Raw genomic sequence first — 20,749 nt, 5'->3', positions numbered from 1 at the left:
ATATTAATACAAATAACAAAATTGAAAAGTTTTGCATTAAATGACTGGTTATTTATAGATACATGAGATTGGTAATTTTAGTAATAGATCTACAAAGAAATAAGTAGGAATGAACCAATGATCATACATGATACTTTTACAGATTCCCACCAACACAGATGGTTGAAAATTGTAAAAAAAGTCGTTAAGAATGTTCATCAATATTAGTGAAACGGAACAGTATTCCACTCCAATTGTAAGCTTCAATTTACCAAAGCTTTACTTCATAATATTAAAATATGTAATCACAAAATACAGTTTTTTTCACAGAATACTGGTGCAAAGTAAATAAAAACTTTGAATCTTGCACAATTTCCAGGCTATTTAAGACTCTCAAGAAAGTGTCGCGTGGCATTTTTGCAGACTTTATGATAGACCAAAACAAACTAAATTCAACCATTACTTCCAGACACCACTAGTATTGGCTCCACCCTACAGATATGCTTATATACGAGGTGCATCAAGAAAGGAAGTTCCAAAAGTGCCCCAAGATGGCAAGAGTGGTCAGAGCAGGACACGCTTTTGCAGGAGTGGATGAGGAACACGTAGCCATAACCCGGTGCAAGCGCAGTTGCATAGAATCAATGGTGACAGAACTGTGGTACGGGAAACATAGCTGCGTGCATACAGTATCCCGCCGAGTTTAAAGTATGCGCGGTTTCTCCATGCTAAGAAGCTGTCGGCGGCAGAGATTCACCGGCAGTTGTGTGAAGTGTATAGACAGAATGTCATGAGTGCAGGAATGGTCCGAAGATGGTGCAGAAAATTCACAGCAGGGCGCACCAATGTGTACAATGAACAACGTAGTGGCCGATCGTCCATGGTGATGCCTGAATTGATGGCAAGTGTGCAGCAAGCAATGCTGCAGAACTGGTGGTTCACAATGTCCGAACTCTCATGTCAGTTTCCGCAGATCTCCCATTCCCTCCTGCATGAGATAGTCACCGAGCGACTGTAGTTTCGCAAGTTGTGTGCATGATGGTTCCAGTCCTTGGCGGCAAAAATCTTTGACACAGGCATACAAAAGCTGGTGTCACATTACGACAAATGCCTCAACAAGGATGGTGCATATGTTGAAAAGTAGGTTATGGATTACTAACTCCACAGTAATAAAATCATTGTATTCTGATGTTCCTCTCATTTTACAGTCCATCGGAACTTACTTTCTGGATGTACCTCATATATCGATAATTCTAACCTATTCTCCCACAAAACCTTCTCCACAACCCCCCGTTAGTTCCCTGGCACTATTACTGAACACCTGACTAATAGAGGCATGCCCGACCCTGTGGCCGAGTGGTTAGCACATCGCGCTGCGACGCCAAGGGTCCCGGGTTCGAATCCCGGTCGGGTTTGGTTGTTTGTGAATGTCCATTCATCAATTTCATCACTTCATCACGCATCCCCATCTTCGCAAATTAGCCAAGAGGCACAAAACGCGAAGTAAAATAAACTAAATCAAAATAAAAAAAAATCAATAGAGGCATGCATATTTCATTTTTGATGGAAACACGAAATGTGAAGTAACACGCATGTTAATAAAATTTCCCATGCTTTTGAAAACTGTGAGGTTCATTTTCCTAGCCTGTTTCGTCAGGAAATGAGGTGAAATAATCTCTTAAAACACAAAATTTAGAATTCAATTACCAATGCAGCACTTTCTGAAGTCTGAATTATCCTGTGGGTTATGCAAATCAAGGAAAAATTGATTAATTCTGCTGCAAAAATTTGAGAAGCAACCAAGGATTTCTTTACACAGGAATAAACTCAATACTCAAAGTGGTTCTGGGGCTCACTCAGCCTCAAATCAATAGGCACCTGGGGGTAAAGGCAGCCGGAGCATGGTGCTGATCAAATTACCTCCAAAATGGCCGAGATCGAGAATGAGTGGGGCCTTACGACATCCCCTAAATGTGCCTTCATGGTACGCTGCCATATGCACAGAGAACTTTACCTTTTCAACTACATAAATGTGCTACTAGAAGGAATATTCATGAAAATTAGGCATACACAGATGTACTATGTAGAAATTTCAGCGAAAAATGCAGGTTCAACCAGGACTCGAACCAAGGTCTCTGGCTTACCGTGCCATTGCTCTACTGACCCTGGCCTCGGCTGATTTTTCGCTGCAGCTGTTTTACCTGTGTGGAATCGTCTCTGCTAGTGCTGCCACAACGGGATCTCTTGCCTTTCAAACACTGTACACGTAGACATTGCCTGGTTCCTCCCAGCGTAGAAATGTTAATTCATGAAGATTAGGCAGACATAGGAGATGCACTATGGAGAAATTTCAGTGAAAAATGCAGGCTCGTCTAGGACTTGAACCCGGGTCTCTGGCATACCGTGCCTTTGCTGTACGATTACTGTTTTTCAAAGGAAACATATTCCGTTGCGGTAGCACTAGCAGAGATGATACCACACAGGTAAAACAGAGGGAGCAAAAAATTAGGTTGGCTAGATCCGTGTTCGAGTCGTGGTCGAGCCTGCATTTTTCGCTGAAATGTCTACGTAGAAGGAAAATGTTTATTTCGTGTAATAAGCATATTTTTTAAAATCAAATATAGGGTTTTATTTCCTATTTTAACACCAAAATGTCATCTTTGCTTTTGATCCTGAAATGTGCTTATTTTTTATATCAAAATCTTGACATTTTATTCATTATAAATATGTGGGTGGCTCTACTGATTAATGATAATAGTAATGGGAATAAAGATACAGTAATATATAGTACTCACCTGGGTATGTCATAGTAGTCAGGTCACACTTCCATATTGACACATGCTATTACAAACATTCTAACCTTCATATGGATACGTACAGTTATACTTTTACAAAGGCTGTCGCAGAGAAGGTGAGGCTAATTCCTGTAGAGGAAAACAATGACCTCCATTGGCTAGCAAATGTACTAGGGTGAAAATTTGGTTCATTAGCTGCCGATTGAGACCAAAATGAGCGCAATAGGTCAAACAGTCGTGACTGCGTAGCAGTTAAGACAACCATGTACATGGACCCCTCCAAGAATCATTAAAATGAAACAAAAAAATTACAAACCATAACATTTTTATTCAGAATCAGCCATATCGAGTAGACGTACATCTTTTTCAAAATAGGCACCATTGACAGCTAAGCAAGCATCCATACGCTCCTGCCACTTTGTGAATGTCTTGGAAAATTCGTCGTCAGGTAGCGAACTGAAGAAACTTGCGCTGCGGTGATCACTTCTTTGTTCGCCATGAAATGACAACCACGTAAAGCGGCCTTTAAAAGTGGAAATATCCAAAAGTCGCAGGGTGCAAGGTCCGGGCTGTATGCTGGAATATTTCTATTTTTCTTTTCGTCGCGTAATCCTGAAAAGCCTGCGCGTTATGCGGGCGTGCGTTATCGTGGTGCAATATGAAGGAGTTCTTCAAATGTGGCCTCTTTCTTGCTACGTGCTGGCACAGAGTCTCAATGACTCCTTGGTAATACTGTGGCTCTACTCAGTCTGTCTTGATCGGCATATGCCTGTTGGAACATTGCATTGGTTTCCGCAGCACTTTTCCCTAAACAACAAAATTTTATGGCATGTCGCTGTTCAAATTGAATACTCATCGCGAAAAGCAATTTTATACACAAATACCTGGAGGGGTAAACGAAACACATTCCACGTAAATCAACACAGCTGCTCACTAACGTGGTTTCGCAACATGTGACAACTTGTTACGAAAACAGAATACGTCATCCTACACGACACGACTAGTGCCGAAACCATAGGCAGTGTTGCCAAGCCAGGAAAAAACCTGTCTCACCTTCTCTACGACAGCCTTTGTAACACAAGTCTCCAACACATAACTGATCCTGTGTCAAAATAAAACCTAAAGACAACGAGCAAACTTTGATAAAAATAGGATAAGAGCTCCGTACCTTTAATTGCAATATGACGTTTGACATGCAGCTTGAGCCAAACTTTAAATATTAACACTGCTAAACAAAATTAGTTACTTTTATTTCATTGAGGATAATTACAAAGACACGAATGGAACAAAAATACATTTTTCAACGATATAAATGCAAATTGACAACACTAGATAGAAGTGACTTTTTGTTGTTGCAGTTACATTGTTCGCAATCTACATACTGGAGAAATAAGAATAAAAACACTCCTTCGTGTTAAGTGACACGTAGCTGCAAAATCACATTTATTCATCTTTATTTTTAGTATCTCATGTAAATATATGAATTCACATTCACAAAATTGTTCACCAATGCAATAAAGTTATACTCTAAAATGTGTACAAGTCGTACGTTTTCGCATTATAATGTACATGGTAATAAAATGTTCATTCCTCACTTATTGCATGATTGTTCAGCCCACAGATGGCCAAAATATGTATGCTTCTTATTTGCAAATAAGTTCATAGCAAAGTTCTTGTTCTGATTAGAAACTGGTTGGGATAAACTATGCAAAAAAGAACATTCTCCTATCTTGGATACATGGTGCACTGGGATGGGCAATTCTAAACATAAGCATTGTACTTCTTTACAATTAAAAAAAATCCCTATTCAAACAAAATGTGTGTCGGCTGCTATCAACAAATAAAAAAAAAGTTCAAACTGTATTCCAAATAGAGACTTTGTTTAAACTTTTTGAAATTGGGAGCATACTATGCATATGAAATTGGTACAGATTAATGCATGAAACTGAAGTAAGTTTCATTGTAAATTCAGATTGTTTTAAATTCAGGAGTACTTATAACAAGTAAAACTATTCATACTTGTTTCAATCCAAAAATCAATCCCTCGGCAATTGACAGAATGAAATTTTGAGAAATGGCAGCATGGATTGGTAGTTTTGCATCTTAAAAAGCGTAAATGAACAAAAATTTGAGAAAAGTAGTGTACGGTGCATCCTGTAAAACAGTAGCTATGGAACCAAGAGAAGTTTCAACAATTATGTGTATCATTGCAGTGAACGTTTTTTAATCATTTCCAATACCTTCATCTGCGGCCACCATAAAAGAAGTACACAAAAGAGTTACCCAATAAAGAATGCTTGACTTATTGTTTAAAACATACAGAGTTAACTGGCATATGCAAATAAATAAATTTGATCATGCGCATTAATCATTTAAGAAATCACGGACAATGCAGTTATTGTTATAATCGTTTCACACATATTGGGGGAACCCAAGCAAATATAACAGACGAACCATGGTGAGATTCTGATTTCATTCTCCTAACTCATCATCATGTCATTTTGTACAGAAAATTAACTTCTTGGTCTGTTTATCCTCAAGAGTAAAGCAATTGGCATTTAACATTCACACCTATCACACGCTGCTGCAGCATAGCAAATGAACACAGCTTTACACGAGTAGCGAAGGCGTAGGTTTTTTCCCGGGCCATGCCTCCTTCGCGTACTTCTTTTTCCTTGGTTCCTGGCTCACGTCCATCGCAACGGCAGCGGGGGCTGGGTTTATTTCGATCATCGGAGGGGCCATGTCAACGTCGGGTGCAGGATTCGGTAAGCTAAGGCCCAGTTTGGATGCAAGGGTGGATGAGAAAAGTAACGACGAAGGTGCAAACCCAGACGGGTTTGATTCCGGTGGAAGATCGTGATAAAGATGGTTGACCGATCCTGGTAAGTGCATGTGTTTCACCATATTCTCTCCCCCACTGAAGCCACCTGAACTTATCCCATCGCTTCGCTGCCTCTGTAAAAATACATTTACAAGTGTGTCATAAATGTGTACAATATATAAATCCAACTTTCTCAGGTGAAAAAAAATCATTTAACAGAAAAACTACTTATATTTATACTGATATCAATAAAATACCAATACACAATTTACCTTGTAACAAACATAACAGCATGATTACTTATCTTATAGTATACAGTTCTTACAATCACAAAAATAACACTTTTTTATGTAATGTTTCGGGTGAACACACACACGTTCCTTACATTTATCCTCGCTATAGTTATAAATGTTACTTCATACTATGGGAATGAGAGACGCGGTAATAGAATTAAGGTACAGTACTCACATTCTCCACGAAGTTGTTTTACATTGTGTTCTATTAATTTTGGTAGCCACTGACACCATCCTCTGTGTATATGTCATCTGCAGGCAACAGCAGCACACCTAGCGGCAATTTAGGAAAACACAACAGAAACGTGCCAAGCAACAACACAACGAGGATGGTGGCAGTGGCTACCAAAATTAATAGAAAACAGCTTCGCGGAAAACACGAGTACCTTAATTATAACTGTTACATTATTACAATTTGATAATATCTTCACTTAAAAACATAATAATATTGCTTGTTTCACAGCTGTTGTTATGTTTCAACAATGTAACATTATTGACAAGATTCATTGTGCAGAGGTTGTTCACTTTATATCCGACCAATGTCGATTCGGTGCTGCCACCTGGTGTATCATGCTGGAACTATGGGTCTGCTGGCGGGAGCAGTGTTGTGTCTGACCTTCTAGGTGCGTGAGTGTTGGTAGTGAATGTTATCAAATGGCGCAGAAAATCAACCGGTATTGGGAGGGTTACGTAATGGCCCTTTTCCATGCTAAGTTTTCATACATACGCACTGTGAACCTGTATGAAAGGTACCTGGAGGGTTCCAAATGGAAGAAAGTTGTCACAATGGATGAATCATATGTCCATCTCACTGCTGCACGTACCGTGACATTGACGACAAGGGGTGCAGCAACCTTGTTCGTGAGTGCAGGGAAAGTTTCCCTCGTGGCTTTATGGTTGTGATGGGATTCGGATACGAGGGTAAGTTGATGATACGCAAGGTGGACAAAAACGTGAAGGTGAATGCCAGACACTTCCAAGACTCCATTCTGACACCTATCTATCGGAGAGACATCCCACAATTGTATGGAATGGACGCGAACCAGGTGATGATCCATATGGACAAGGCTTCGAGTCATACCGCCAGAACATCACTACGTTTTTATCAGGAAATGGCAGAGGAATTAGGAATTCGTGTCATTCCGTTTGAAGACATTCCTGTGAAAAGCCCAGATGCCAGTCCAATGGATTTTTGCGCATTTGGACTGTTGAAACGACATCTTCAACATTGCCGCCCTCGCACCGTGGATGGTCTATGGAAAGCTTGCAGGGAGGAGTGGGACAGAATTCCCATGCCTGTCCTACGCCGGAGCTTGCTGCAATGGAATCTGCGATGCCGGGTGATTGTCCACAATGCTGGGAGTCCAATAGAACATGATCGGTGGTGGTGGCGCGGTATCTCTTAAGGTGGGTACCCGTTAAACATGGTCGGATATAAAGCAAAGGACCTTCTGTATAACTACTACTTTTAATTTTTGTTAAATTTACTACATTGTTTAACTGTAACATTAATCAAAAATAATAACCCATGGCACAACAGCCTTAGAGGGTTAGGGTCTACCTACTTACTGCCTACCTCACTCCCACGTGCCGAGGTGCGAGATCATCCGACCAGTCCCATAGCCCGGGCCCAAAGCATGATGCCTTAGGTCAGTGTTCCGCAACCGGTGTGCCGCGGCACACAAGTGTGCCGTCACAAGGTGAAAGGTGTGACGCGAACTTTTACCTACTATTGTAATATTGTAAAAAATTAATTGTCGATTTTAAGTAAGAAGGTGCTTGTTTATTCTTGCTGATAACTGTTATATTTTCATAGAAATTAAATGTAATTTATTTACTCAATATTGTTATAGTTTGCTCATCTTATATGTATTCTTGCCTGTAATATTGGTCCGGTTTTATGGGTTACAGGCGGCAAGCTTTGTGTTCACCGGAAAGAAAGCCGCGTAAGACTTAGCAAGCCTTTTAGCGGCCCGCACCAATCATACAAGCGAATTCTTTGTTTGTAACACTGCATCTTTTGTGTACGGCTGGCTGTTTTGTGCCTGTTTGTCGGCGCTTCTTAAACGTTATTGCTCTTTTCCTTCGCCGAAGGACCCACACATTGTCAGACAACAATTACAATATTTCAGTTCAGTTCTATCACAGCTGTGCTCTGCAGTAGTACGAATATTGGATTGCTACACCAGTCTTACTATTCTCTTTTTTCGATATGGATAAGTTCCTTGTACGGAGTGGTCCGTCCTCGAGTGCAAGTAGTGAAACCATCGAGCCCGAAGAAAAGAAACAGAAAGTAGTTCACCGGCAATATAGTGATAACTATTTATCTTACGGTTTTTTTTTTTTGTGTGGTGACAAAACATGCCCAATCCCTGCGTGTGTTGTGTGTGGTGAAAACTCAGTAATGCTGCTATGGTTCCCAGTAAATTACATTTTCAACTACTTATTTGTGTGAACTGGGCTTCTCGACGTTGACTGCAATTAAAACATCAAAGAGAGAGAGAGACTCAAATCCATCGATGAAGAAATGAGGTTTGCTTTGTCAACGATTCCGCCACGAATCAGCCGTCTGTGTGCAGCTAAGCAGGCTCAAGTATCACATTGAAGGTATGAGTAGAGTTATTTACTTTAAAATTCGTATTAGAAATGTGTATTTTCTACAGTGAATTAAAGTTCATAAATTTCTAATAAATGCATAAGTCTATTCATGTTTTATAATAATAATAATAATAATAATAACAACAATGATAATAATAATAATAGATTACATAACGACGTAATATTTCGTAATTATATTAAGATTCATATGATTTTGAGGGGACAGACATTTTGGTGTGCCGTGTTGAGTCTAGGCCCGTCTGGGATGTGCCGTGAGTAAAAAAAGGTTGCGGAACACTGCCTTAGGTTACTTGGCCATGGTTGTGAAAAGCTGCCCCCCAATCCGTAGTTTAATTCCGGCCCTCTGGATTACTTCCCTTGTAAAATCCTTTCAAATCTCTCCTTCCACCTTACCCGGGGTGCCAAGTGAGCAGATTAAATTAATGCCAGAATTATGAAAAGGGGTTTCGCACAACGTTTCTATTTTTAGTCCCTTGGTTCGTTAACAAGTGCAAAAAGTGGTAAAAAACAGTACTATTGCTCAGGGAGTTCAATTCAACAAATCATAACATTATCTTGGAGGATTGATTACATGGGATTATTATACATTGTTTTATATACATATTTACATAGCGTTTCCATGTGTGCATTGACCAAATCAACAAAATTGCGCACCTATGGCTTACACCATTGGCACTTCCTTTACTGCAGAGTTAGCATAACTATCTCTGCGAGCCTACCCTCAGCGTAAAAGATATTCCGTTCATTACAAATGCATTTCCTTACGCCTTTACTCTTTTCTTTTGGGCATCAATTTTCGTTACGGAAATATCCAAATATTCAAAGCTTTTCTAAAGGCGACTTGGGACAGCAACAGGGGTTGGATTACACCAGATGCTACATTCCTATATCAGTCTAGCCACCAAAAGTGAACTAAACTCGAGGAAACGTTCCTCGCAGTCGAAAAGATGGGAAATAACTGTTTTTTTTCTAAAGCCCAACTGGTCTTTTTATAGCCGAAGAGGGACGTGTCCCCCATAGCACTAGAATTCTCCACTGCAACGGTCTTTGAAAGACAGCTTCCCCACTGGGAAGCTAAAAAACAGGGGAATCTAATATGCAGTAAAAATCACAATCCATTAAGCACATTCACTTCCATGCAATAACAACATAAAATTACATGCATGGAAACATTAATTAACCTTACACCTTGTAGCCAGCAATTAATTAATACAATAACGCAAAACCAGTAATGGTCAATTCGACCATTACACGGTGCAGGACTTTCCATCAAACTAAATGTAAATGCCTCCTGAAATGTTACAGCAAAAATTTTGTTCATTTGCTTGTAAGAACTGTAAACTACACAAGAAATAATTCTGCAATGCAAGCAATATGTAAATACAAGATAATAATAATAACAGCAAGAGCACACACCGTAAAATATAACTTCCAATGTATAACATGCATCAGTGTCAATCATCACGGTTGGTAGGCATGGTTAAGTTGGGAGAAGAATGATTTCCAAGAACCAGTCAACACTGAACTTATGAGCTGTGGTCAGGATGATTGTTCTAGTGTGAAATCAATCTTCAGATTAATAACATGGTCAAAGCTATTATGCAAAACAGCAGATTGGCATTTTGATTTGATTGTTGTGTCCCAAAAAAACAATAATTAAATTAGTATGACATTAGGATTGTCCTGTCATCAAAATAAAATATTGATGAAGGAATTAGGAGCATAAAAACCGAAATCTCCATTTGTTAAAATATCGCTCTGAAGTTCGCCGGTTGAACGCTCATTCACCCCAGCTTCTACCGGATGCAGAGCAGAGTAATAAGAAATGTCCACTCGGTTCTGCACAGTCAGCAAGGCAACGGCCCTTACCACCGGTGAGTGCACCTCCACTGTAACTTTCCACCAGCACCAAGGGATACCCCAGGTGAACAGCTGGAGATGCAAAGTCCACCACATCATCTACAACACCTTGGATGCTGATTAACGAGACCACTCCAAGAGATCGCAATATCACGAGGCGGAGAAAAGCATGCAGTACGATTGCAGCAGTCAGGACTACAAAGAGCCAGAAGCCAAGAAACCAGCCCGAGTCCGGAGAAGTAGCGCTGCAGCAATAAGCTGCCGAATTTCCTGCTGCCTCCTATCACAGTCAACATCCAGGCCAGCGGTATCTCCAGCGTCTGCCGCCACCTCAAGGATACCCGTCTCCATCCAACCATCGCTGATGCCAATAGATGAGGGGCCCCAAATCATCGAGCAAGGGGTGAGTAGCATTCAACTGACTAAGGTTCCCAACATCCTTTGTCCACACCATTCACGGTAGAGGTGGTCCAGCGAGACGGAAATTGAAAACTTAACTTTATTTACCTTAAATACATCCTGGCGTGACTCAATCCCATACCTAACTCGACATCATGCTACAATATATTCATCCTGGATGCCACGGTCAACCAGTTTGTAAAGCTCTTTCCTCTCCTAACTTACCTGTTTCTACCAACCATTAGCTACTGAGGCAGAGTTGAGAACTTGAAATGATATTTTACCATAAATTACTCAAACATTATGTGGACATTGGGGCTGAACCAGGAATCAAACTAGCATTTTTTTGTTTTCGAAATTTTTCCAAAATTTTTTTTGCAACTTACTCAAGTGCAAGCTTATAATGTCCATTTAACTTGCACAGACATGAAAGTTGTGGAAATTGTCGGGGAGACCAGAGGTTGGCTTCTACAGAACTAGATTTCCTACATCATCACTTTTATGACAACTGAACTAGGCAGCAGGTTCAAAATCCTTGCCTTCAAACTCCCTCGGAAGCTGGGTTTGGCAACTAGATTGATTGATTAAACTGGTGTTTTAAGTACACTTTATGCACAGTAAGGCTAATCGAGACTGGACCTACAGTTTATAGTAGGATCCGAACCACTATGTGCCTCCACCGGGTATCAAAACCGGGTGTGATCAGAGAGGCCCTTTGGCAACTAGAAAATGTTCTATTTCACTACTGACCTCTTGGCTCGATGTGGGAACAGCTAATCACAACCTGCTTCAATCATGCTGTAGTGTGTCTACATAGTATAATTAGATACTGCATGATTAGAATGTATCATTAAACATCGTTAGCTGCTAACTTTTGAAGAGAGAGGGAAAATAAGTTTGGGATGAGCAAGGTAAAGAGAATACCACTGGCACTCTTCAAAAGTCATAACTGTGTATGAATGTACAGAACAAATTTTATCTTCTGTTGCCGCATTTACCTACGAAGAAACTTGCGGTCAAACAGCCAATTAGACCTACCGCTGACCCCCCCTGTTTGGACAAGCAGTGGCAATGTTACAATCCCTCCTCCCTGAAACAGGGAAACAAGATTTTGTCAAAATAGCCATCTTGGGCTGTGAATAGGGGCCAGTTTTTAGCCTGCCCAGATATAATTAACATTCCATGGACCAACTGGTATGTGGCAATTGAACATCATCAAAAACAGCGAAAGCACATTCACACTCGTGCTGCACTTTATCATAAGTTTGAAAGGATGAAAGTGTAGTTGGGGCAGCAGCAATCTCAGAGCTGATGGACAGTGTGTGATGACATGGGAGTGAATGAACTCGACTGGACACTTCAGAGCCCACATCTTAACCCCACTGAACATCTGTGGGCTGAGTTACAGAACCAGTTGTGTTCCAAGGCCAAACTGTCCAAACACCACCACTGAGCTGTTTGCCATTTTGCAGAAGGAACGGAAGTGACTACCGGACATTTACAGCAAACCTGGTGGTAAGTCTTCCTCCAAAGCTAGAGGTTGTAATAGAAGTGAATGGCGGACCAACTCTGTACTGACACCAGACCAGCTTCTGGTAAGCACATTCCTCTGTGAGTCCTGTCATTCTTGGCTATATAGTATGTGTCAGGGGATCCCAAACTTTTCTGTTTAATGGTGCACTTAGTGTTTGAAGATTTTTCCGTGGTGGCCAAGTCAGAATGTAGGCCTATCTAACATTTACAACGTTCAGTTACTGTGGTTAGGTTGCATTCTTTAAGTTAAAAAATAAGCACATATTTCAAATTTAGAAACATTTTATGTGTGATAAATTACTAATAAGCACTTATTTGGAACAATCATCTCCAAAACCATGTGTCGGCTTAACAAGTAAGTGTCATTTCAGTGAAAATATTGGAATCTTTTGTAGTGCCCGTAGCAGCCAGCCAAGGCACCCCAGTGAGCTGCGGCGCACACTATGAGAACCACTGGTGTATATATTAGGAGCGCCATTGAAACCAACATCCACACTGGCATGCTGTGGTGAATTTGGGACAAAGTTGATTATCATGTAGACATTTGCAGAGTGGTGAACAGCACACACATAAATCATTTGTAAGACATGTAATAAAAACATTGCGAGTTTTCCTGAGGGGGTTGTATTCCCATTTAGGTGTACTGTGTGCAACAATTTCTTGAAACCTCAACAATCGTTTTGAATAAGCACATACAATACACAAAATAAAATGTTCTTCCTGGATTATTTCACGGTTATAATTACTGTATGCAAGAGATTCTACTTTACTTACTTTTGATGGGATAACTGTGCTGTGAACTAAGTTCCTAAACCTTCCAACAGAGGGATCCACATCCTCTGGGTTAATTACTTCTTCATCCTCAGAGAAGGATACTCCTTTCTTTTTCCTCTTTCTCGACGTGGCACGGATCTCCTCGTCAGCTATTCCAAGCATGGAAATCCTACGGTTGTGTGCTGTGTTGAACTCAGTCAGGTTCTGAAAAAGATGCACATGTACTATTTCATTTCGTTGTCTTGACAACTGTATGTATACGGTTTAAATTAATCATCTCTGGTCCACTTCTGATGGAGAAGGAATATAACTGACAAGTAAGTTGCACCGTTCATAACCCTGAGTTACTATGAAAGAAAGATGCTATCAAATTATTGCTTTTCCATTTACACTAGAAAAGTAATTCTAAGGTGTGCAACTTCCAGAAATTTTGCGCATTTTCTGAGAGCCAAGCTACAAACATTCTGTTTACATATGGACTACAGGATTTTTAAAATCAGGTACAAGGTGTGACAATGAAGTTCCCAGACTGAGCTTATATGTATGTAGAGTTTTGATACTGACAGAGTAAAAATGGTTGTGTATCCATCATTTCACATATCTCACTGAGTATGTGAAATAATTAGTTGAATAGTAGCACTGCTTAGGATGATACGAGAGCTGTTTCTCCTAATCCAACTATTTCTTGTTCATTACAAGTTTAGAATGGAGCACCATGTGAATATCAAGTTGTACTGTAAAAACTCGGGGAAAACTGCACCACAAATGTATGAAGTATTAAAAACTGTCTATGCTGATACCGGTATGACCCTAAGACCTAACATCAGAGTATCTGGTGATGCTCTCAACTCTCTCCAAAACAAAAAAAAAATGCCTGCAAAAATAGAAAGTGAAGACCATGTTAAATATATTTTTTGATTGAACATGCATCTACCGTTAATACTGCATACTACACAGAAGACTACTTGCCATTTAAATGAATACAACAGGTTAGACCGGGCCATGTCGCATGATGATCATTGTTAAACAGTTTCTGGCTAAAAGGGATAGTTGAGATTACAGAGTCCCTTTATTCCAAGATTTAGTTGCCGAATCATGTTGTTTCCCAAGCTGAAAACTACCACTGAGAAGAAACATTTTGACACCGTTAAGGGCATTCAGAGGAGTGTGACAAAGAGACTATACAACATTCCAGAAGAGAACTATTGAAAAAAAAATCAATGCTTTGTATCAAAGATGTACGAGATGCATTAGTGTCATGATGGACGACTCTGAAGAATAAAAACACATATTTCCCTCTCTCTGCGGACTTTTCTAGCCTCAGTCTAGAAACTATTGCATGTAAGGCCTTCTGTGGCCACAATACCCCTAAGGTGTAGGCAAACAACTGGACATATTTTCCCATTCTACCGACAAGTAAAACCCAGCATGTGTAATACAAGAACGGGAAAAGAAATGAGACAATATGACAGTGCAAGACATCTGTAGTTATCATCAATCTTCCCAAAATCTGATGCATAAACATCTGTTTTGAAATATTATGTTCTGTAGAACAGAAATGCAAAATTTGCTTAAAAGTACTGTAGGAAGTATCTAGTTGAGGATATATGAAATTTTCAATGATGAAACTTTGGAGGCAAATTGTTTAAACAGTTTCTAAACTAGGAGAGCTAACGTTCGTGAAGATAAGAGTGATATTAGCTCTAGAAATTTCACAACCAAAAATGACTGATGAGCAATTAAGATTTGCTGAGCAAGCATTTCTCCTCTTTCGGTCTTTTGCTTTAGTTTAATTTTTAAGTCGACTTTATGCATTAAAAGGATAATCAGGACTGCACCTATAGTTTAAAATGGGATCCAAACCACTATGAATGTCCACTGAGTTTCAAACCTGGGACCCTTGATTACAAGGCAAAGATGATTTTACAGCTACCTCAGCAGGGAGGACCCTCTCATTTAGTCTCAACATAATACGTGTGATTCTACTGTCTGTAGGTGAGCAGTCAAGAGCAAAAGTATTTCTTCTTGAGAGTGTGCAATTCGGAATGATTTCAGAAATTCTGGTAACAGGAGAAAATATATTTTATTACTTGTTATAAACTGTATTATCTTGGAAGTATTGTTTTATAAAAAGTGTATGTACCATTGTCAGATGCATAATAAACAAAATGCACTAAAGCCAACAAGTAAATGGTCAGTGTGCTTAATGAGAGAAAACCTTGTTCCATCAGGATTGCATTTACAGCTCAGATTAGGTTTAAATGTCCTAGAGAGCACAATAAACCTGACACAAATCTTATTGGAATATATGCAGATGATACAAATAATAAACTATATTATGTGATACTTGTGTACTACTTCAAGCACAGGGGTGTAAGGGTGAACCTTCCACGAAGACACCCAATTATCAACCTCACTTCCACATAGTACACCCAATTGTCAACCTCACTTCCACATAGTACACCCTGGACTGCATTTTGCAGACTAAAGAGGCTCTAGCATCTATTTTGTCCATATGTGTGCTGAGTGTCCCTTTATGGGCTCAGCTTTAAACCCATTAAGTGTGAAATTTGTTGAACAAGTCGCTACTGGGAAATGTAGGTTTTTCGTCAAATTCAGTATACGCCCTCTGAATTGGGCTGCTGTAGTGCGGAAGGCGTATATATACACTTCATGTTTGTGTCAACTATATTCGATTTACTGTGGCGTATATGGTCACACAGACGTTTGGTGAGAGAGTTCTAGCTGTAGTAGAAACAAAAAAAAATAGTAGCAAGAGGGGGAAAAAGATGAAAAAGAAGAAGATGAAACTAATTTTTCCCTTCTTTCATTTCATCTTCAACTTTTTCCCTCTTGCTATTATTTTTTGTTTCTACTACAGCTAGAACTATCTCACAAAACATCTGTGTGACTATACATGCCACAGTAAATCGAATATAGTTGAAACAAACATAAAGCATTTATATGCATACGCCTTCCGCACTACAGCAGCACAATGCGGAGGGTGTATATATATGCCGTCCACACTTAAGGGGTTAACGAAAGTCAGAAAGTTTTAATGTTTTAGTAAACAACATTACAGTTAATTTAGGTAAGATAAGGGGCTGGACCGCATATAACATGATGGGTGCAAAATAGCCTTCAAATGCTGACACACCCAAAAATTCAATTCAACTTTATACACACATACGCTAATCGGCACTGTACTTACATTTAAAAATGGGATCTGAACAACTATGAACCTCTACTGGGTATCGAACACGGGACCCCTCGATTACAAGGTGATGATGTTATCACTACACCATCAGAGGGATTATGTGATGCATTCACCTTTTGGAGGCTATGGCCTGCCAAGCGACACAGTAAAACATCCTATACGCTGATTATGCATGCTACCATAGGCCTCAGACTCAACCTAGTAGCTCAACCCACCCTTAGGATCCCTCCCAGTCATATAACGTTATTTCCAGCTTTTTCAATCCCTCCCACCATCCAACAAACAGCCAAACACTAGGGAAGTCACTATTTTTTGTCAAATGCTATCTTCTTCCATCATGTGGCTACACTGCAGTACGGCATCACCTTTTCTTCTTTGGTGAACATGTGGCCAGGCCATGAAATATTGAACTTGTCATTTTGTGTTGTTAAGTGTTCACAGTTTTCCTCCAGTTTTATCTGCTGGATCCTTTCATGTATTTTTCATGTGCATGCATGGACACCTACACACATGCATACAAACCATTTTACAACAACCACCATGTGCTGACGGGTTGATCTCAAAATATAATTACAGTGCATTCTTTTTAATTCAAACTCCGTGATAATTTCAGAAGTTTATTCCCCTTGAAATTCCAATAGTAAATAATGTTAAAAATTCATATGTAATTTGAATTTTTGACCCTTGTATTCAGATATTCAGAGACAGCCGTAGTGAAGAGATCTGTTTCCTGGTATGCAGGCTGCACACTCTCATCAATAACATGGGATTGTTGTGTTAAGATGTTCATCCTTGAACACCCACTAGGCAACAATTTCTCAAAGTCTTCTTATCTGCCCTCAATTGTCATTTGTGATTAGTCAGGGCAATGAAAGCAAACAAAACTCACAAACTTTAAGTGAGAACACACGTACATGTGATCTTGCGTGTTAATACATTGCACTTATGTAAACTTGGTAGCTTAATTACTATTGTGAGAGGAATTGTTATTGGCTTGCATTGTAGGATCACACACAAAATATGGCAACTTTTACGGTAAGGTCCACTGCATGTTCATTGTGTTTGTTTGTACTGTAGTACAGTGGTTCTGTTTTATTGATTGTCCAGGGTGTCTACCGAAATAACAAATCCAAAATTCTTCACTATTTCATTACTTTCTCTTGACCTTTTTATCCTTCTTCTTAACATTAATTTAATCGCCTTTCTTAAGTATAGTTGCAAAATTAAGAAAATATATTTTTTTATTCAATAAGAAATCCCTACCACAAGGCTGGTTAAGATGAGAATACTGAAGATATACTTTAAAGAGATTTAGACTTGCTTAAAATATTACTGAATGTAAATATTAATGCTTCAAAGTTCATCCTGGATGTTAAATGGTCACATTACTTTATTTGAAATTTCGACACTGAGAAGAATGTAATTCTTAAAAAACAAAGTGAAAATTTTTTAACCACAAATCAATAAAATTTTAATTTCCAAATATTCAATTTCAACAAATCCTAGTGCAGGTATATAACAATGTAAATTCACTATACTTTAGGGATGGGCCGATATAAAATTTCGGCCGATACGGATAAAGTACTGATATAAAATTTGCTGACAGATAACCGATATTTTACCGATCCGATATAAAATTAGAAATGGTCCTAGAAGAACACCTGAAAGGTTCATTGACCTCCTTAATAGATGTGTGTTTCAAGGTGACTGCAGTGCAAAAGAAATTAAGTAGGGCATGGAGATTATTCATAAAATTACAAGAAAATGGCAGAAATTTGCACTAAATTATCAGATATTTATTGATATATCGGATCGGTAAAATAATCAGTAATGTTAAAGATAAACTGATACACCAATATGCCTATATCGGCCGATACCGATAGAGTACCGATTAATCGGTCCCATCCCTATTATACTTTAAAAAAAAAATAGCAAAAATTCTTGACCACAAGCATACTTTCTTGACTTTCTTGACCTGCCTGTTGATTTCTTGGCTGGTAGACACCCTGTTGTCTTTCAATAAATGTTTTTGTTAATTTGATTTTTTGTGTGCCCTTGGAGTTTGAATTAAAAAGTCTAATGTGTAAGAAGGAAAAAATAAAAAGTGGTTAAGTTTTAATTTTACTTTACATGGACTATGTGTATGTAAGCAGTGGAACCATAACTACTGGGCAGAAGTAATTAAACTGTCACAACATACAGTCACAAAACATAAATACCAAGGAATTCAATGTGTGTGTTAAGAAAGTAATACAAACCTTATTAGCAATGAGCATGTGTCATAAGAAGTGCAGAAAAAAAGGGCCACCATTCTGCATTTCACACAGATGTACAAAGTGATAGTAACGTTTCTGTCAATACTTTAAGACAATCTTAAATAAGTTTTAATATTACAAGTAAGCCTGTAAAAGAAACATAGTGGAACTCCAAATTTACACATTCTCGCATTATACATCTATTCTTCAGGGTTGTAACAAACAAAACATTATTAACACACTGAAATGTTGACCAAGGCGGAAATGTATTTTAAAATAAATGTCTGCTTTGGTCAGCATTTTTAGTGTTATTAAGCATGGAAACAAGGCTTAACAGTGTTATTATTGAACATTATTAAATTTTCCCAGATTTTAAGGCATTTTTTTCTTGCTGCCCTGACAAACATAAAATTGATATTTCCACATTAATGTAAAGGGAAGAGCATTTGTATGATCTTTTTGGATCAACAATTATTGAAATTTTTGTACTAATACTTTTCAGATCTTCATCGCAATAATCATTCCCAGAGAGCAATTTTTCTTATTCAACATCCCAACGAATAACAGCTTCACAGAAAAATTGAGTACTAAGGTTCCCTGTATTCATTCACTTTCAAGTTCTGTAATTTTTTTTTTTATTCACACAGCTATTACATGGAATATTTCTACAGGGAAGTTATTTCAGTCGTTTACCGCAAGAGCATCGACCGTTCTGCGGCTCAGTCATGCAGCAGGTCCCGGCAAATTGCATTACAGGAAGTCTGTAACAGAAACTGTTTGTTTTGTAATGTTTCCACTTTTCATAATTACAGTTACAATTACAATTGAAATAAGCACGTACCTTGTCGCAAGGATGCTGGAAAAGGTGTCCTCCCAAATACAAATATTTCTGGCACCTTATTTCTGACATCTAATCTTAGAATAGACATCGCTACTTTATCCTCAGTTGTCGCGAGAGTGCCGGCAGCTTATCGGGGCAGTTGTCAGCCGCGAGAGGGTGCTTCATACTGCACGAATGCGACACCTGTCGGCAGTGATGCCAACCGTAGGGACAGATTTTGCCAAATTAGGGAAAACGTAGGGACTTATTTCAATCTTGGAAAATAACATTTTATTGTGCAAAGGTGCAAGGCTTACTCGCCAGTCAGTTGCACTTTCTTCATGCTCGGTTTGGAATGAATGGATTAGTTTCTCTGGATACTTTAGCGAGGAGGAGAAAAAAGAACTAACTAACAAATCTCCAAAAGAATTTTGGAACATGTTATCGGTTACCAAGAACTTTCAAGGCAAGTTCTTTTTTGAAAACATTTCCACTCTCGCGAAAATAGTGCTAACATTGCCACATTCTAACGTGGAAACAGAAAGAATATTTTCAATGTTAAGTGATACAAAAACAAAAAAAGAGAAATAAAATGGGACCAGAATTGTTAAAGACTGCAGGAAATACAGCATATATATCACCAACCAACATATATCTCTTCACAGCAACATGTATGACTTCAAATAACATAATCAACAGTAAAAGACTCAACGTTATTCATTAGGGGTGTGTGGGATCCCGAAAAGTCAGGACCGGGATCGGGAAAAAAAATTCCCGACACAATCCCCACTTCGGGAAATTACTTCCCAACTTTTCGGGAATTCGAGCAGTCAGGAAATACCGAATGGTCACTTTAAAAAGTCATTACTTCTCGACCTTTTCTGCATTGTAAGTTTCTGGAACTTATTGGAAATTGTAAGTTTTTATTCTAGAAATATAATAACAATCACTTAACCTCTTAACTGGGTAATTTCCTCGTCGAAAGCCCAATCTGCCCTGGGAATTTTTGTTGATAAATTGATGAATTTCGTAAACCAATATTTTAGTTAATATTTCTGTGCTCCATGGCATACCATTTAGGTATTGTTTATTCTTTTATTGGTCCTTGTTGTACTTTTTACAATATGCGAGATTTACAACTACAATATATCTCGGATTTCCTCAGCAGGAAAAACACGCCGTCGCTTCCGATTTGCCTGAGCCATTATTGCATACGCGATAGAACTGAACGTCGGGCTGTGTTCGTAGCTTCCCGCTAACTCTAACGGTTACAACAGTCTGGAAGTCAGAGCCATCTGAAACAAAGTAGAAAGTAATTTTACGAAGTATCTCGTCATACACAACAGATATCAGCAGTAAGAACATGAGAACGTAGTATCCC

The 20,749-nt window shown here is 38.9% G+C and overlaps 1 protein-coding gene across 2 annotated transcripts in view; it reads right to left on the bottom strand.

The window, feature by feature from the left end:
- Nucleotides 1-3,684: 3,684 nt before the first annotated feature.
- NiPp1 (nuclear inhibitor of protein phosphatase 1) overlaps nucleotides 3,685-20,749 on the bottom strand; it is a 419,486-nt gene continuing 402,421 nt past the window's right edge. For both annotated transcript variants that reach the window (XM_083113039.1, XM_083113038.1), the window contains exons 5-6: nucleotides 13,077-13,280; nucleotides 3,685-5,732 (exon numbers count right to left, since the gene is read on the bottom strand). In XM_083113039.1, the coding sequence (XP_082969165.1) occupies nucleotides 5,385-5,732; nucleotides 13,077-13,280 (552 nt within the window). In that variant the 3' untranslated portion in view covers nucleotides 3,685-5,384. The remainder of the gene's footprint in view (nucleotides 5,733-13,076; nucleotides 13,281-20,749) is intronic.

This window comes from Lepisma saccharinum, chromosome 27 (genome assembly GCF_977018435.1).
Source record: "Lepisma saccharinum chromosome 27, izLepSacc3.1, whole genome shotgun sequence".
Taxonomy (NCBI): Eukaryota; Metazoa; Arthropoda; class Insecta; order Zygentoma; family Lepismatidae; genus Lepisma; species Lepisma saccharinum.
Note: the sequence above shows the minus strand (reverse complement) of the source record. Positions and strands in the feature narration are given on the sequence as shown.